This window comes from Salvelinus alpinus, chromosome 29 (genome assembly GCF_045679555.1).
Source record: "Salvelinus alpinus chromosome 29, SLU_Salpinus.1, whole genome shotgun sequence".
Taxonomy (NCBI): Eukaryota; Metazoa; Chordata; class Actinopteri; order Salmoniformes; family Salmonidae; genus Salvelinus; species Salvelinus alpinus.
The window spans coordinates 43,034,336-43,054,093 of record NC_092114.1 but is presented as its reverse complement, the minus strand read 5'-3'; the positions used below and the strand labels follow the sequence as shown (position 1 = coordinate 43,054,093).

The 19,758-nt window shown below is 40.9% G+C and overlaps 1 protein-coding gene across 1 annotated transcript; it reads right to left on the bottom strand.

The window, feature by feature from the left end:
- Positions 1-12,501: 12,501 nt before the first annotated feature.
- LOC139558763 (glutamate-rich protein 4) lies at positions 12,502-18,897 on the bottom strand. The gene is made up of 2 exons (XM_071374182.1): positions 18,470-18,897; positions 12,502-12,928 (listed from the first exon to the last, which is right to left on the bottom strand). The coding sequence occupies exons 1-2, from the start codon at positions 18,692-18,694 to the stop codon at positions 12,629-12,631; spliced, it is 525 nt and encodes a 174-aa protein (XP_071230283.1). The 5' UTR covers positions 18,695-18,897; the 3' UTR covers positions 12,502-12,628.
- Between the last annotated feature and the right edge of the window lie 861 nt (positions 18,898-19,758).

The window sequence follows — 19,758 nt, the reverse complement described above, 5'->3', positions numbered from 1 at the left end:
CAGTGGTAGTCGATGCCGTTTAAGAGTTTTTATTTTATTTTTATGAGTATGGCCTTATTTCTGTAACAGCATATTAGATGACTGTCATTCATATTCCATTCACCCAGCTCAGTGTAATATCAATAGGTTTAGGCTACTACATGATACTCAAATTTTCCCTGTACCCATCATGAGGTTGCTACAACCTAGTCTATGAATTAAAGTTTAAAACGCAGGTCGAGAGAAATTTGAGAAGTCAAGGTGACATCATTAGTTCAACAGTTGCAATCGAACAAAGTTTCTATTAAACAAATTCAGGTATGTTACAGTAGAGCACAGTATAGTACTGTAAAGTAGAGTATAGATCAGTACAGTAAAGAAAAGTAGCATATAGTTTAAGTACTGTTGAGTAGAATAGAGTGGAGTAGAGTTCAGTAAAGTACACAGTTGATCACACTAGAGTTGAGTACACTGTAATGTACTGTACTGTATGGAACTATACTGTACTGAACTATACTCTACTTTACAATATTGAACTATACTTGACTGTACTTTACTGAACTCTACTGTGCTGTACTTTAATGTCCAAACTTGTGAAACATGATTGGTTCAGATTTGGCCCGGTCTGGACCAACCAAATTTAGTCTTGTTTGTTGGCGGAGCTCATTAAAATAAAAGCCAGTGTGTAGAATAATACCCAAATATGCAGATATTTCCATTTGACAATAAAACGGAAAGAAGGGGGCAAATGTCACCGGGAGAGGTGACATCAATTGAAAAGAGAGAAAGGGAGAGAGAAGGGAAGAGAGAGAGGGAGGGGTTGTCCAGACTTTTCACACTTGCTTTGTGACTGGATTAATTCAGGGGCTTTACAGGGAAGCCCCTTGGGCCAAGCCGTAGGGGGTCCGAGAGGCAATATTACGCTATAATAATAACGTATTATAATATACCGTGTGTGTGTATATGTACAGTGGGGAGAACAAGTATTTGATACACTGCCGATTTTGCAGGTTTTCCTACTTACAAAGCATGTAGAGGTCTGCAATTTTTATCATAGGTACACTTCAACTGTGAGAGACGGAATCTAAAACAAAAATCCAGACAATCACATTGTATGATTTTTAAGTAATTAATTTGCATTTTATTGCATGACATAAGTATTTGATCACCTACCAACCAGTAAGAATTCCGGCTCTCACAGACCTGTTAGTTTTTCTTTAAGAAGCCCTCCTGTTCTCCACTCATTACCTCTATTAACTGCACCTATTTGAACTTGTTACCTGTATAAAAGACACCTGTCCACACACTCAATCCAACAGACTCCAACCTCTCCACACTGGCCAAGATCAGAGAGTTGTGTAAGGACACCGGGGATAAAATTGTAGACCTGCACAAGGCTGGGATGGGCTACAGGACAATAGGCAAGCAGCTTGGTGAGAAGGCAACAACTGTTGGCGCAATTATTAGAAAATGGAAGAAGTTCAAGATGACAAGGTCAATCACCCTCGGTCTGGGGCTCCATGCAAGATCTCACCTCGTGGGGCATCAATGATCATGAGGAAGGTGAGGGATCAGCCCAGAACTACACGGCAGGACTTGGTCAATGACCTGAAGAGAGCTGGGACCACAGTCTCAAAGAAAACCATTAGTAACACACTACGCCGTCATGGATTAAAATCCTGCAGCGCACGCAAGGTCCCCCTGCTCTAGCCAGCGCATGTCCAGGCCTGTCTGAAGTTTGCCAATGACCATCTGGATGATCCAGAGGAGGAATGGGAGAAGGTCATGTGGTCTGATGAGACAAAAATAGAGCTTTTTGGTCTAAACTCCACTCGCCGTGTTTGGAGGAAGAAGAAGGATGAGTACAACCCCAAGAACACCATCCCAACCGTGAAGCATAGAGGTGGAAACATCATTCTTTGGGGATGCTTTTCTGCAAAGGGGACAGGACGACTGCACCGTATTGAGGGGAGGATGGATGGGGCCATGTATCGCGAGATCTTGGCCAACAACCTCCTTCCCTCAGTAAGAGCATTGAAGATGGGTCGTGGCTGGGTCTTCCAGCATGACAACGACCGGAAACACACAGCCAGGGCAACTAAGGAGTGGCTCCGTAAGAAGCATCTCAAGGTCCTGGAGTGGCCTAGCCAGTCTCCAGACCTGAACCCAATAGAAAATCTTTGGAGGGAGCTGAAATTCCGTATTGCCCAGCGACAGCCCCGAAACCTGAAGGATCTGGAGAAGGTCTGTATGGAGGAGTGGGCCAAAATCCCTGCTGCAGTGTGTGCAAACCTGGTCAAGAACTACAGGAAACGTATGATCTCTGTAATTGCAAACAAAAGGTTTCTGTACCAAATATTAAGTTCTGCTTTTCTGATGTATCAAATACTTATGTCATGCAATAAAATGCAAATTAATTACTTAAAAATCATACAATGTGATTTTCTGGATTTTTGTTTTAGATTCCGTCTCTCACAGTTGAAGTGTACCTATGATAAAAATTACAGACCTCTACATGCTTTGTAAGTAGGAAAACCTGCAAAATCGGCAGTGTATCAAATACTTGTTCTCCCCACTGTATATATATATACTTTCTTGATTTTTGAATGACTACCTCATCTCTGTACCCCACATATACAATTATCTGTAAGCTCTCTGAGACAAGCAGTGAATTTCAAACACAGATTCAACCACAATGACCAAGGAGGCTTTCCAATGGTAAAAATAAAAAGCAGACATTGAAAATCCCTTTAAGTATAGTGAAGTTATTAATTACACTTTAGATGGTGTATCAATACACCCAGTCACTACAAAGATACAGGCGTCCTTCCTAACTCAGTTGCCGGAGAGGAAGGAAACCACTCAGCGATTTCACCATGAGGCCAATGGTGACCTAAATCTGCGAAGTATGATAAAGAAATGACATTGGGGTACAGGACGTGTGTCCTGACATTCTGGTTCTCTCGGGAAACATGGTTAAATGGTTCTGTCTCTGATAAAGAGATTGAAGTAAATTATTATAATGTATTTAGATGTGACATATTACAGTTAAGGGGGAGGAGTGGCAATATATGTAAAATCTAACTTCATGGCGTCCCAATCATTAAATATTTCTGTTCCCAAGAAAGTTAAGCTCTTGGTTGTAGATGTGTCCATAAACCAGAATACGCATTTATTTACCGCCCCCACTGCCTCCATGGCGAATGTTATTGGTGCTATATCTGAATGTTTAATTACTTTTTTGTCCTCAGAGTTGGTCATTTAAAAATAAATCTGTATTGTCTAATAAAACTGACTCTGTAGTGAACAGGCAAATATTTCACACAATTGTGTGAGACAGAATGCGTCTCCTTCCTGAGCGGAATGATGGCTGCGTGGTCCCATGGTGTTTATACTTGCGTACTATTGTTTGTACAGATGAACGTGGTACCTTCAGGCATTTGGAAATTTCTCCCAAGGATGAACCAGACTTGTGGAGGTCTACATTTTATTTTGAGGTCTTGGCTGATTTCTTGATTTTCCCATGATGTCAAGCAAAGAGGCACTGAGTTTGAAGGTTGGCCTTGAAATACATCCACAGGTACACCTCCAATTGACTCAAATTATGTCAAGTAGCCTATCAGAAGCTTCTAAAGCCATGACATAATTTTCTGGAATTTTCAGCGCTGTTTAAAGGCACAGTCAACTTAGTGTATGTAAACCTCTGACCCACTGGAATTGTGATACAGTGAATTGTAAGTGAAATAATCTGTCTGTCAACCGACTTTCCAAATCTATAGTTTGTTAACAAGAAGTTGGTGTAAAACTTTCAAACTTGCCCCCAAGTTTTCTGAACATAAATAATATATATATATATATTTAAATTCATTGTTTGACCAAAAAAATACTATTTTGAATTCTTGGAAATCTGTTCCCAAGTATTCACACGCGTAATAGAGAGACACGTGATCGTATACAAATGTAAGCAATGTTTGAAATTATCATGTTTTTGTCAAATATTATATCTGTTTGTGATTCTTGCAATGAATTTGCAGTCTACAAATGATTTGTAATTATGTTCCGGCCCCCCGAGGACCTTATTACTGATAAATGTGTTTTGTTTTTAATGACCGTGTTTTTCTTACTGCTTGCATTTTGTATTTATATTTTCTAAAGGAGACATTGGTCTCAGTATGACTCCCTGATAAAAATAAAGGTTAAATAAATAGGAGAAAACTGAGGATGGATCAACAACATTGTAGATACTCCACAATACTAAATGACAGAATAAAAATATTCCAAAACATGCATCCTGTTCGCAATAAGGCACTAAAGTAAAACTACAAAAAATGTGGCAAAGAAATTAATGTTATGTCCTGAATACAAGTACCACTCTTCATATTCAAGCATGGTGGTGGCTGCATCATGTTAGGGGTATGCTTGTCAATTGTTCTTTCAGCAGGACAATCACCTAAAACACAAGGCCAAATATACACTGGAGTTGCTTACCAAAACAACATTGAATGTTCCTGAGTGGCCTAATTACAGTTTTGACTTAAATCGGCTTGAAAATCAATGGCAAGACTTGAAAATGGCTTTCTAGCAATGATCAACAACCTACTTGTCCAGAGCTTGAATAATTTAAAAAAGAATCATGTGCAAATATTGTACAATCCAGGTGTGTAAAGCTCTTCAAGACTTACCCAGAAAGACTCAAAGCTGTAATCGCTGCCAAAGGTGATTCTAACATGTATTGACTCAGCGGGTGTGAATACTTATGTAAATGAGATATTGCTGTATTTTATTTTCAATAAATGTTCAAACAATTCGAAAAACATGTTTTCACTTTGTCATTATGGGGTATTGTGTGTAAATGGGTGAGAAAATGAATCAATATTAATCCATTTTGAATTCAGGCTGTAACGCAATAAAATGTGGAATAAGTCAAGGGGTGTGAATACTTTCTGAAAGCACTGTATGTAAGGAAATGAATTGGATCAAGCTATGTAGTCTATTGATTCATTCTTGATGAATAAATGAAAGGATAATGTTTTGTTGTTTCTATGTAATACTAGCCACCTAGAAATGTTATGAAGTTGACTTTAGCTAGCTAGCTAGATAGGTAGGTTCCCAATCTCCCAACCTCATCACTAGGTACCAAGCCATTTCAGGCTATCAAGTTAGAGTAACTTGTCTAACTATCTTAGCTGGCATGCCTGCTGGCAAGGTTGCTAGACTTCAGAAAAGCAAGCAATTACTGAATGCACTGAATAACACTCATTCCTTTCAATATTTTACTTTTTGTTTTAGCAGAGATGCAGAGAAGCATATTTAGTTTATTTAAAATAAGAACCACCAGTCAGGAGGACACAGACAGCTCAAGAGGAATGCTTAGATATTCAGAAAAATACGTGGTTTAAATGTGATCTGGCACCTTGTGATAATATCATGATATTTGTGTATTAATTATGATGTCATGATATGTGCTTGTATTGATGATGTGTGTTATGATCCCATGTAATGTGTTGTAATTTGGATGTAATATCCAAGGCATGTTAGTGCAGTATATTGAGATGTGTGATTTACAACAGTCAGAATGACATCCTCATTAAAATGGCAATTGAGCAGGTAAAGAGGTATGCTTAGATAACCTATGCAGAAAAATATACTTTTTTTTTTACATAGAATTAGGCATAATGACTATGGCTCTAGACTGCAGGGAAAAACTGTTTCAGGTGGAGATACTGTATGGCCTGGAATTCACTACTAGTTCAATTTGAAGATGAGCAGAGCTTTGTGAACTAACATTGACTGATGAAATGTTGATGATGTCAGTATGTGCAATGGGAAATTAATATTAATCTGTCTCTCTCTCTCTGCCTCTGCCCATTTCTCTCACAATATGTTGCTCTATCTCTGTATCTCTCTCTCTCTCTTTCTCTCTCTCTGTATCTCTCTCTCTCTCTATCGCTGTCTCTCTCTATCACTGTCTCTCTCTCTCTCTCTGTCTGTCTCTCGCTCGCTCGCTCTCCCTCTCACTCTTTATTTCTTTTTTCACCTCTCACCCTCTTGGAGAAACACTTGTTGTGCACAATCATTTGCAGTATGATCGTCAAACTGGCGAGCCATTTAACTACTCTGGGAAAATGCTGCAGAGTTACATATGTCAGGGAGGAGCGGACACTCGACTTCTGTGTTATCTCTATAGAAAAGTCAGAATGACTGTAGTCTGTGCCAACAACCAATCCAGAAAACCCACAGGGAATGGACACAAAAGACCTGGATATATTTCACCACTGGACGGCCTTTGTGCCTCTCAATCGGCTACACCAAGCCTATGTCCTTCCCCGGTCCCACCCAACCTGTCTCTTAAGCTGACAAGCAGGTCTTTTAGATGGGCGAGCAACACGGACACTGAAAAGGTTTAACAGATTTGACACAAGCACACACACAGGTCTACACATAGACACTGCACACAAGTGAGAGCTCCCCCACACAGCATTTCTCACACTGAAATTGTATGGAGGCGGGAGTGAGGGCGAGGGAGAGAGAAAGGGGGTGGGTGGGGTTGGGGGAGTCCTTTCAGTTCTTTTTGAGGCAACAATGGTCTTTGTCCAAGATCTTCCACCATTCTTATTGGGTTTACCAAAGGGGGGGTGGAGGGAGGGCTGTTTTTCCATAGTAACGGGGACAAAACAAGCCGGTCCCACACAAAGCGGGGAATGGGATGAGTGAGGCAGCTGAACAGAAGCACAGTAACTTCTGCTGAGAAACAGAGGGAGGAATCCTGCTCCTGCAGCGAGGGAAGACAAGGAGGAGGACGACTAGACGGGACGAGGAAAACTGAGAGGACAGTGGGTCCAGTCGATTGAGACAAGTGAAGGAGCAAGGGGGGAAAAAAGGAGCAAAAACAACAAAAGTAGGACAAAAAAAGATATATTGGAGACTGGCGGTGCTGGAAAGACAGTGCTTGACACGTGGGGAAAAGATACACACACACATACTCACATCCACATTTGTGCCTCCTTGGAAGGCAGCATGAATCGAGACAGTCAAAGTGAGGACACTTTGTCAACCATGGTTCTGGAGAACATCAAGAACAAACTGATTCACGCATTCAGGACCACTGGTGAACCACGGGATGCCCCAGAGTCTACTACTGGGCCCATTAGCATTGGCAGGAGTTACCAAGCCAATGAGGAACTGCGGAGAGCTAAGATAGATGGAGCCATAACCTGGCTAAGATCTGAACTGGTGAGTTATCTGCACCTGGTAGAATACTGTTGACTCTTTGACAGTGTAGTATGTTGCTGTGCAGCATTGTAGAGTTGGGCGTTATTGGATTGTATAGATGTGTAACCCAAAGTTAAGAATTCATTAGTGTTTTATTTATTGTTGCTGTGATTGTGCACTGTTCAGTCATAGTCCCTATGAGTCATCTAGCCCTCAATGAACCAAATATTTAAACATTTACCTGAAATGTCTGTGTTGCAAAGGTGTGATTCCTCACGAAACCAGGACAGAAATGTTCACAGGATTTAATCCATAGAAGGGTCCTTCAGAGGAAGATGGACATATATTTGACATTTGTATCTAAAATCATAATTGAGAAATAATGAATCAAAGTTGGCATATTTAGGACATTTTGGCCTTACCCCGGCCTCTTTCAAGACTACATCACATTTAATCTGTTGGTGAAAAAAAAAGAATTGGTGTCATATGGAGATTTACCTCTTTCTCTGTAACGTGAGTAGTATTTTGATGTCTATAACAATTTTCTTACATTCATTTACGAATATTGAAAAATATAAACATGAATAAAGAAAATATACCATTTTTTATTTGGAAATGTTTCAAAAATATTCTTGACATAATATTATCTACGGGCATATCAAAGTTTCAGAGTGGGGCCAAAGACAGTACATTATGAAGGCTAAAACTGCTTCGCCAATAGAAATCCCTGATCACACTTGTAGGCGATGTCACGGAGGCGTTGGCTAGCTAAGCTCATGCGTAGAAACACGTCATCGGGTCTAGCGGTCTCTCGCGCTGAACTGTGCATGTGCAGGCCATCAAATCAAAGGCGCTCCTTCGATATAAAGTTGTTTTTGAGAAAAAATGAAAACGTGGCAGTTTGTCGCTTTCATGAGGTTGGAGTAATAACACGTTCAACTACTTAAGACATTGGCTGGAATCTAGGTTGTGCCTTTAGATTATGAGAAAATTAAAAACTAAGGATGAATTTTTCACTTTTTTTATTGACTTTATTGACCCCAGCCTGGTTTGTTTGGTCTGTTTCACACAAGCGTTCCTGGAAGTCTAGCAATGTTGCACCTGTGGGTTTAGAAGCTCTGTGGTGGTGTCTCTGCTACCTTTAGAGTTATGATGCAATTCATAAGCATTACCAACAGAGTGAATGTGAAAATGGATTCAAAATGGTCGCCCTCTGCTGGTAATTTGCACAATGTAGAGGAAAAAGAAATGCACACCTATTTAGGCGAGGTGCTGGCTAGCGGAGTGGAAAACTTGAAAATAAAGGAGAGCTCTAAGAGCTCAGATGCAAAATTGTTATGTCCAACATTTCGACAGGCAAGCTGTCTTCAGGGTATGACAGCTTGCCTGTCAAAACGTTGGACATTACATTTTTGCATCTGAGCTCTTAGAGTGTGCGGCTCTCCTTTATTTTCAAATTTGCACAACGTGCCATGATACAAGTACAAGGAGGGATGTGATTTGTTACATTGCCTATTATGCCAATGTATCTGTATGAAATATGCCAAAACTATAAAACTAGCAGAGATCCCACTCTGCCCATAGAGTATTATATGTTCGGCAATATCTATATAAAAACGGACAAATCAAATTTCAATATTCATGTTTGTATTTGTCAATATTCATAAATAAATGTAAGAAAATGCTTATTGAAATCAAAATAAGACTCAAATACGTCTCACTTACAGAGCAAGTGGTAAATCTTGATATGACAGACATGTTTGCGGTTTAGCACCTACAGATAAAACAGCCACAATTGATTAAATATGCCAACTTGGATTAATTATTTCTCAATTATGTTCTTAGATACAAACGTCAAATATATTTCAACAATCGATCCTCCAAAGTACCATTCGGTGGATTAAATCTGATGACAATCCCAAAATTCATGGTCTTTTTTTGTCCTGGTTTTGTGAGGAATCACTCAAAGGCCTTGTTAAGGTGTGCCAATGTAGTGTAAATAAAGAAACATACAAATGAATGAAAGTCTGCCTGTTTTATCAGAATGAACTAGGAATGTGTGTGTGTTCGATCTGAAAATATGATCTATTCTCCCATCATTACCATGCAGCTGGAAATGCGCTCTCAGGACCAACAGCTTGCCCAGACCCTGCTGGGACTCAACAATGACATCCAGCGACTGAGGCGGGAGAGTATGTTTGGGGCTCTGGAGCCGGAGGGGGATGAACACCACTAACTAACCCCACCCAGTACACCCCCCTGGGGGAAACAGAGAGTGATTGTGGAGGTATCCTGCTGGAATTTCCTGGAACCCTGTCTGAATCCATGACCACACTATGTCCTTTGGCATTTCTAAAACAGATACGTGGAAGTGTTATACAAAAGAGACCCTTGGAATGAGGATTCCCTTGTAAAGGTCACATGGCATGTTTGATGTTGGCTGTGAGTGACCCAATGGACTGGATATGATTTGATGAGTAAAAGCCATAAGAATCTTTCAAACTTGTGAGGTAGTGTTCAATGTTGCATGCATACACTTTCAGTCCTGTGTCATTCACCAAGTGAGATCCAAAGCGAATATGTTATCATTAAAATTATATTATTCAAGACAAAACTATCCGTATTTCATTAGGCCTTATTTTGAGGGCCTAGTTTTACCTTAATACAGTGGCCTGAAACTCAGGGTTTACAGGTCATATCAGGCCTATAAGTCGCATTATGCTGGTTTGCAAAGTGATGTGTTATTCCTATTGGAATTCTACCAGTATCCAACATTCAGAATTTTTATTCACCCACAAACTGCATTCAGAATGATTGCCAGTGTTAGGAAGACTAAGGGGGTATCACACTGAATTGGCTTGGAGAAGTTTTTCCGAACTCTGGTGCCTTTACCCCCTTAGTTTGGTATGTTTGTACTGGTGTGAACACTCTATCTGCACTAAACAACGCACCGTGGTTCGCTCAAAACGGTTAGTCTCTATGCGATTAATTTCGTACCGTGGTGCCGTTTGCTGCAGGTGAGAATGCAGTCTGGACCAAACACAGGAAAATAACCAGAGTCATGCAGTATTATTCGTTGTTTGACTGCAAGCATTTGATGAAATGCACACAACATCATAACTTGACTATCTGAAACATTCTGTGAGTAGCAGCACATCCGATGCAGATTAGTGGAGACCGGAGCTATACCGGAGATATATGCTACTGAATATAGTCTATTCATTTAGCCTATTCACGTCACAGTTGGAGCGGCTATTGTGCTGTGTCCTCCCGTATGTTGTTGGAAGACCAAAACAAAAGTAATATGAAGATTGGGACACACAAGTGATGCTTCATGATAATCATAGATGGATTTAACGTGAGCATTTTTGGCCTATAAACAATTGACTTCAATGGACACATCCCACTGAGCACACACTGGTTGAATCAATGTTGTTTCCACATAATTACATTGAACCAACTTGGAATAGACGTTGAATTTACGTCTGTGGCTAGTGGGGTGGTTTTGTTTAGGAATTATAGTTAATTTGACATTTGGAAATGTTAAACCAACCTGGCAAAAAAAAACAATGTACCAAATAATCAAACTCTGATTCGAACTAAAGCTCAAAACTACGTGTGAAAATCCCCAAAGATATGACGCTACCTAAATCATCTAAACTGGAAAAACAGTTTTAGTAACGGGTGCAATGAGTAACAGATTAGATTAGTTTAGAAAAATGTATGCTATTTATATTTGAGTAGCATAAGATTAATTAATCAATTAGAAAACATAGGTACTGAAACAAACAATTTAAAAAAAATCTAGCTGCAATAGAGCATGCTGGGAAGTATGATAATAATGGCCGTGGTTTTGGTTTAATGCTGGTTATTAACACCAACACTGGGTTATTTTACACCAATGACTGTTAATTTAACACTTACAGAGGTCATTTAACTCCCTAATCAACACTAGAACTGTTACACTGAAAAATGTAACACTAAGTTACACAAGCCAATTTGCTGTGCAGAAGCAACAGATTAAAAAAAAGAAAGAATAAACCATGAAACTTTAAGTATCGGTAACAGTTGTGTCACGCCCTGACCATAGAGAGCCCTTGTTTCTCTATGGTGTAGTAGGTCAGGGCGTGACTAGGGGGTGTTCTAGTTCAATATTTCTATGTTGGTGTTTTGTATGGTTCCCAATTAGAGGCAGCTGGTATTCGTTGACTCTAATTGGGGATCATATTTAGGTAGCCATTTTCCCCCACCTGTGTTTGTGGGGTATTATTTGTGTTTGTGCTTGTAGCACCACTGAGGTTATGTTTCGTTGCTTGTTTATTGTTTTGAGAAGTTTCACTGCAAATAAAGATGTGGAACTCAACACACGCTGCGCCTTGGTCCCGTCCTTATTACGAATGTGACAAGTTGTGCTTTTGACTTTGATGTTTTCTGATATGACAGAAATATATGTACAGTACATTTGAATTTTTAGATCTTTATTGTTCTGGCATACTATGTACAGTACCTGTCCCAAATGCAGTTACAGTAGCAAGGATAAACACATCCACTTGTACACTAAAAGTTAACATAATAATTGTTGTCACTTTATCACAGATGAACTCCTTTTGAAATCAGTTGAATTGGGAAATTGGGGAAGTATCCTATCTTGTTCACTTTGATGCCCTTTTTTCGAGATTTAAAAAAAAACTTGAACATTCATTATGTTGTATGAGTCTTCTGGGTCGGCCAATGATATTAAATCGCTTTTATGGTCACTATTACAAGAGTTTTTACAAATCCTTTGTTGAGACATCACAGTCAATATGCTACTGTAAGTAATGGTTATTCTCTCTTAAATGTACTATGATACCGTTATGACCTTCGTACAGTGATAGCAGCTGTTGTTGTCTCTTCCATCTAGTTAGAGTTGAAAAGTTACACAGCTTACTTAGTAAGTGTAAGCTCTGCAGTCTGTCAATTGTCTCATGAAAATATATTTTTCTCTCACATGCACGCACACAGACAGTCAGACAGTCAGACAGTCAGACAGACAGACAGACAGACAGACAGACAGACAGACAGACAGACAGACAGACAGACAGACAGACAGACAGACACACACACACACACACACACACACACACACACACACACACACACACACACACACACACACACACACACACACACACACACACACACACACACTTTTCAACTTCCTAACACAACAAGGCATTAGGCAGATATGATTGCCTTAGGTCAATCTAAGCCTTAAATCTATATATTATCTTTAGGTTCTATATGGAATCTATTGCAGCCTATTCAAAATACGCTTGTGTGATTTTTTTTGCAAACACAGTGACAATAGAATAGATGATACTGTGGTATATGACAGTGACATTGACCTACACATTGACCACGGTTGGTCCATAAGAGACTACTGTTTGTGGTTTTATTAAGGCAAGGAGCTTCTTCTGCTGGAAGTCCTTCTAGGTAGAGATGGCCCCAGAGGAGGTGGAGTCATTCTAGTGGACAGGCGAGATATGGAAAAGCCCACTTCCCCTGAGCTGGAGTAAACACTACTACCACTGCCCCCTGCCTCACTACCAAAGTCCCAGCTCCCTTCCTCTTCTGTCTCGTCATCCTCCTCTTCCTCCTCCTCTGCTTCGGCACACTCCAGCTTGAGCTCTTGTATTCCTGTGTGAAGGTCCATCAGCTGTCGTATCAAGGCCTGGTCCTGAGATCGCATCTCCACCTGCACAAAAGGGTTAGGATTGTTGAATTAAACAGAGTGACACAGACATAACAAATAAAGAAACAAAAAGAGATGTAAACGGACACGTAGATACAGACATAACAATATGAGCACATAAAAGAGGCAGACAGACGTAACAGACACTGAAACAGACACAACACCATTTCAAAAACAGTTGGTTGGTTGTGACATGCAGTATTCATAAGCAAATACTAACTATTACAAAGAAACAAATGGCTATCAAAAATAAGACTAGATAGCAGTTACAACTGTCAAGTGGTATAGAAAAATAGCTCAAGACACAGAACCAAATGTTATGTAACAAAAAGAACCAGTGCAGGCTACTGAGTTATAGGCCTAAATCTCTCTTTTGGAACTGCGCTGCAGCTTCCTTTAGTCTCTTTTAGATGATGACGTTCCTGTCCTTTCCCTGACATAACCTGGTTCAACCATTTCAGTTGAGCGCTGCCTCTTTCAGATGCAAATGCTTTTCTCTCTTTCTTTCTCTCTCTTTCTTCTCTATTTCTGAGAGCCAGTCTAATTGCCCTCATTTTGAGAATAGAATACACAGAATTCCAACAAATTCGCCAAGTCCAAGTTTGTCCCAGGGAGAGGAACGTTCGAACAGAAACCAATCATGACCAGATCTGCATTTCTTTCTCTGTTAATTACAGCCTCAGACTGGGATTGGGCTCCGACTGAAAGGATGCGATGTGGCTTTAAAAGCTTTGTTTCAAAGAGGGATAAAAGAAGAAACATCAACTTTCCTTTGAGTGAAGTTTGAGCAGTGGGATTCCTGGGGGGCGATATCCCCTCTTGACGTGTGTTTGTGTGTGTGTGTTCTGTCTGTATGTCCTTTGCCCAGCCATTGCAACAGATCGAACTATGTCTAATGTACCATGGTGGACAGTAAACAAGCGCTTGTTCTTGCTGGAGTTCTTGCTTTCTCTTTTATGAGAACAACTGAATACTGGGCCATGAGACTTGATAAGAGGCGATGGTTCTAATTAGTGGAAGTCACTTCTATTTGGGCTGGTTTGTAGCTATGTTTGTCTGAATACTGGACAAAGAGACTGGACCTGGGAAGGTTCCCACTGCATCTGCACAAACCCACGTCTCATGACATCAAAGGCCAGCAACCAAATCAAATCAAATCAAATTTTATTTGTCACATACACATGGTTAGCATTGGTCACTGGGAAGTGTAATAATTGGATAGAGTTTACATGGGTGTCTTTTGTGTTGGAGGTTTGAGAATGAAAGAGGACGGAGACCTGCTGATAGTGTAGATGGCTTTATAACATGTCTCTTATGGACCAGTGGATCTATATGAAACATTTTGGCCATAGAGCAGCAGGTTCAGTACAGGTCAAAATTTTAAACACACCAAACTGTTAGTCCTACCAAGCGCAAACCAGATGGGATGGGTATGTCTGCAGAATTCTGTGGTAGCCATGATGGTTAAGTGTGCCTTGAACTCTAATTAAATCACTGACAGTGTCACCAGCAAAGCCCCCTTACACCATCACACCTCCTCCTCCATGCTTCACGGTGGGAACCACACATGTGGAGATCATCCGTTTACCTACTCTGAGTCGCACAAAGACACGGCGGTTGGAACCAAAAATCAAAAAATTGGACTCATCAGACCAAAGGACAGATTTCCACAGGTCTAATGTCTATTCCTCCTGTTTCTTGGCCCAAGGAAGTCTCTTCTTATTATTGGTGTCCTTTAGTAGTGGTTTCTTTGTAGCAATTCGACCAGGAAGGCCAGATTCACGCAGTCTCCTCTGAACAATTGATGTTGAGATGTGTCTGTTACTTGAACTCCATGAAGAATTTATTTGGGCTGCAATTTCTGATGCTGGTAACTCTAATGAACTTATCCTCTGCAGCAGAGGTAACTCTGGGTCTTCTTTTTCTATGGCGGTCCTCATGAAAGCCAGTTTTATCATAGCACTTGATGGTTTTTGTGACTGCACTTGAAGAAACTTTTAAAGTTCGTGAAAATGTCCATATTGACTGACCTTCATGGCCTAAAGTAATGATGGACTGTTGTTTCTCTTCGCTTATTTGAGCTGTTCCTGCCATAATATGTACTTGGTCGTTTACCAAATAGGGCTATCTTCTGTATACCACCCCTACCTTGTCACAACACAACTGATTGACTCAAACGCATTAAGAACAAAATAAATTCCACAACTTAACATTTAACAAGGCACACCTGTTGATTGAAATGCATTTGTAGTAGTAACATAAAACACATGGATAAAATATAAATATAAAAGATAGCTGAACATTAAAGTAACGAACCACATGTTCACATTTATCATGAGACTGTGGTAATGGAGATATACTAAGAGACGTTCTGGCCCTCTTATTTTCTCCATTGTGCTGACAGACTGACCAGACACATGGGCACCTAAAATAATTGGACACACTAGACTTATAGTCTACACATTCCACTAAAAGCACACATACCAGAGAAATATGCTTAAGGCAACTGGACACTAATGACAAGAAGAGACATAGAGTCTGCCAATTCCAATAAGGAAATACCAGAGAACATGCTGGGGCATTGAATTAAATACAGGGTTGAGTCATAGGCCTAGAGTATAGAGGGACATATATTATTTTTAAGACAAGCATGGGTCTGGCCACTATTATAATTTAACTGAAAGCAGATAATGGGCGTTAGTAGGCGTGAACAAGCAGGAAGCCTGAACTAAAAAGATAAGGATGGCAGGAAAAATTAGGGGAGGTATGCTTATTTGCATATGGGGTGGACCCATATGCTATTTATGTATAAATGTTGGAACCGGGGTTGGGAAGCGGTGTGTGTGTTCCGCGGGGTGTGTGTTCCGCGGGGTGTGTTCCGCGGGGACATGCCGGTGGGCTGTACAGTTGTAATAAAGAGCATGTTTGATTTTAAAAGTTCTGGTAAGCGTTGTATTTGAAAATGATTTTCCACGACACATTCCACGTGACTACCTCATGAAGCTGGTTGAGAGAATGCCAAGAGTGTGCAAAGCTGTCATCAAGGCAAAGGGTGGCTACTTTGAAGACTCTCAAATATAAAATATATTTTGATTTGTTTAACACTTTTTGGGTTACTACATGATTCCATATGTGTTATTTCATAGTTTTGATGTCTTCATTATTATTCTACAATGTAGAACATAGTAAAAATAAAGAAAAACCCTGGAATGAGTAGGTGTGTCCAAACTTTAGACTGGTACAGTAGCATAGCGCTTAAGAGCATTGGGCCAGTAGCCGAAAGGTTGATGGTTTGAATCCCAGAGCCAACTAGGTAAAAAATCTGTTTATGTGCCCTTGAGCAAGGCACTTAACCCGAATTTCTCATGTAAGTCGCTCTGGATACAGTACTGTACGTTTTCAAGGGTTCCCCCATGTAGTCCAATGCCTATAGTGTCTGACTTAGATTACTTGAGTTGTTGTTGTCGGTTTGACAATGGACCTGTCTCTCTGAACTACTATTAGCTTACACAGCATTCTCTAAGTTAAGTCAAAATTAGAACACATTCAACTATTCGAATTCTATTGAACCAACTAAACCAGAGCTATACCAGTAAAGTAACCTATAGTCTCCAGTTTGCCTCTGTATCTCTGTCCCATTTGAGATTTGGTGGGTTTTGTGTGCTCATGACACTTGGTTTCCATGACGAGGCGCCGGGCGAAGACTAAATGCCAAGCGATATATTAATCATTGACAATAGGCCCTCTTTGAATTTCTAACCAACTAGGCCAACATGGAAAAGATATAGAATAATTGAACAATATGTTCTACCTGTAATTTGTAAGTAATAGATATAACAGCAAATAAACGTACAGGATTCATAGAAGATTCTTGTAACATCTGACTTATATGGGTGATTAACATTTTGACAGAACAGAAATGTTGCATCATATATCTCCCGTCTGGATTACTGCAACTCGCTGTTGGCTGGGCTCCCTGCCTGTGCCATTAAACCCCTACAACTCATCCAGAACGCCGCAGCCCGTCTGTTGTTCAACTTTCCCAAGTTCTCTCACGTCACCCCGCTCCTCCGCTCTCTCCACTGGCTTCCAGTTGAAGCTCGCATCCGCTACAAGACCATGGTGCTTGCCTACGGAGCTGTGAGGGGAACGGCACCTCCGTACCTTCAGGCTCTGATCAGGCCCTACACCCAAACAAGGGCACTGCGTTCATCCACCTCTGGCCTGCTCGCCTCCCTACCTCTGAGGAAGTACAGTTCCCGCTCAGCCCAGTCAAAACTGTTCGCTGCTCTGGCACCCCAATGGTGGAACAAACTCCCTCACGACGCCAGGTCAGCAGAGTCAATCACCACCTTCCGGAGACACCTGAAACCCCACCTCTTTAAGGAATACCTAGGATAGGATAAAGTAATCCTTCTAACCCCCCCCCCCCCCTTAAAAGAGTTAGATGCACTATTGTAAAGTGGTTGTTCCACTGGATATCATAAGGTGAATGCACCAATTTGTAAGTCGCTCTGGATAAGAGCGTCTGCTAAATGACTTAAATGTAAATGTAAATGTAAATATAATTATATAAAAAAACATACAAGAGACATGTCAGCTAAGCCTTATGAGGTCTCACATACCTGTTCATAGGACAAATTCATTTCAAAGCACTTGGATCATAGTAATAACAAGCTGTTGCATGTATTGTATTAAAAAAAACATATGAGAGACATGTAAGTTAAGCCTTCTATGGTGTCACATACATGGGCCATACAAATTTCAAAGCAATCGCGTACCACTGTCTGACGTTATTGACGCATGCAATGTGACACACTAGAATCAAATTCCTGCCGCGAGGAGGAGCAGGAGGAGGATTTTTGTACAAATAATCTTCTTCTGCCATACAAGATTCTTATTTGATTTTCATTATTTTTTCCATATGGGAAGGGGGGGGTTGAATGGAAGCTGGAAGGGTGACATCGTAACATCGCCTGCCCATCTCAATTACAAGGATGCAATAACGTGACAGTCCCACACACTAACGATTTGAATGACCAAGAAGGTTATTTCATTGGGTGACAGATGGCTTGACCTTAGCCCTAAATAGCCAATAAAAATGTCTCAATTTCCACAGAGCCCCACAGAGCCAGAAGACCACACACAGGCCATTATTTTGGGGGCTTGAGTATTCATATCCAGCATAGGATCATTTTAACACGTCATCTTTCTCTACAAATATGAAGTAATGAAAGACAAGATCACCCTTGAGTCTCACAGTAACTCACAGTAACTCACAGTAACTCACAGTAAAAGTGATGAATAATTGCAATCCAATTTCCATTATCATCTGTTAACATACAGGAAAGATCAAATTGTCCTCTACAATTTTCAAATACAAATGTGTATTTCTGTTGCAAATGCAAAACACATCAATACTTTCAAATACAGTAAATGCTGCTGAGAATCTTTTTACTCAAGCCCATAGACAGATTACATATTTGATCAGTTCTAGAGAGACTTCATCACAACCAAAGACTTCAGTCATTTGTCCAGTCTTACCAGTTCCCTGCGCAGCCAGGCCAGTGCACTCTCAATGTCCAGTTTGTAGGTGCTGCTGCCTTGTACTCCGGCCATGCAGCCCGCCATCCGGAGCCCTTCCTCTGGGCAGGGGTCTCTGATGGTCCGTGGGTCCCTGGACACAACGGGCCCGGTTGACTTACAGGCATCAAAGGTGGCGTCCTTAGAGGAGAAGTCTCTCAGTCTAGTCAGGACCACTTCCATCATGATAGGCTTCAACGTCTACAATCTGGGCTGAAAATCAATCAGTATTCTTATAGAATCTATGTTTGGTTTAAGCTTCTCTCGGCTGTAGCAAGATACAGCGTTGTCTGGAGGATTCTTCTCTTTCTGCTTCACTACTCCCACTTCCTCGTGTCCTCTCTCATGTCAGTGGTAGTTCTGCACTGGACTGGAAACTTAAGAGGTTCTCCTCTGTTTTCCTCTACCCCCTCCTCTGTGGGACAGTGGAGTGGCGTCAGTCGTGTGTTAGTGTGATGCACCAGGAGTGATGTCAGCTCTTTTGTTTACCATTTTGGGGTCTCTTTTTAACACACACACTCCCCCTATGGAGAAGGAAGAGGGAGGAGTGAGGAAAAGAAGGAACGGAGAAGAAGGACAGTTGCCCAGGTTACCTCCATTGTGCTCTTGAGGATAACGGGGTGGTCTGTGGAATGTCCTTGGCTCGCTGTCATGTCACCCCTGTTAACAAGGACATAATTTAGTGTGGACTGCTTGTTCCTCAAAGCTCTAAAGCTGTCCCCCTTCAATTACTCAGACAGACAGACAGACAGACAGACAGACAGACAGACAGACAGACAGACAGACAGACAGACAGACAGACAGACAGACAGACAGACAGACAGACAGACAGACAGACAGACAGACAGGCACGCATGCACGCACACACACACAAGCACACTCTGTCTTAGCAGTCTGAGCTGCACCTAGCAACCCCTACAAACAAAGCTGCAGATCCAGACAAATGGACTAAAATAGCTTTGACACGTTTGCATCTATATTTAGAATTGCAGAAACAAAGGCATCTCCAGACTGAAAAAATAAATACAAATATTGTGAGTAACATGAGGCAAATGTGCTTCCCACTCCTGACACATGTACTGTAGCCTGACCGAGTTCTAACACATTTTAGCCATTACACCAAGAGGCAACAACCTCTTGATAAGGATGGTAGATGTTGTACTAATGTCACTGCAATGTGAATGTGAGATAACCAGTTACATATTACGTAATATGAGGAACTAAGCTTTTGCAAGTCACTGAACCACATT

Coding starts and splice junctions, on each gene's coding strand:
- LOC139558763 (XM_071374182.1), bottom strand. CDS start 18,694: ATGATGGAAGTGGTCCTGACTAGACTGAGAGACTTCTCCTCTAAGGAC. Junction 12,929..18,469: donor CCTGGCTGCGCAGGGAACTG/GTAAGACTGGAC, acceptor CCTTTTGTGCAG/GTGGAGATGCGATCTCAGGA.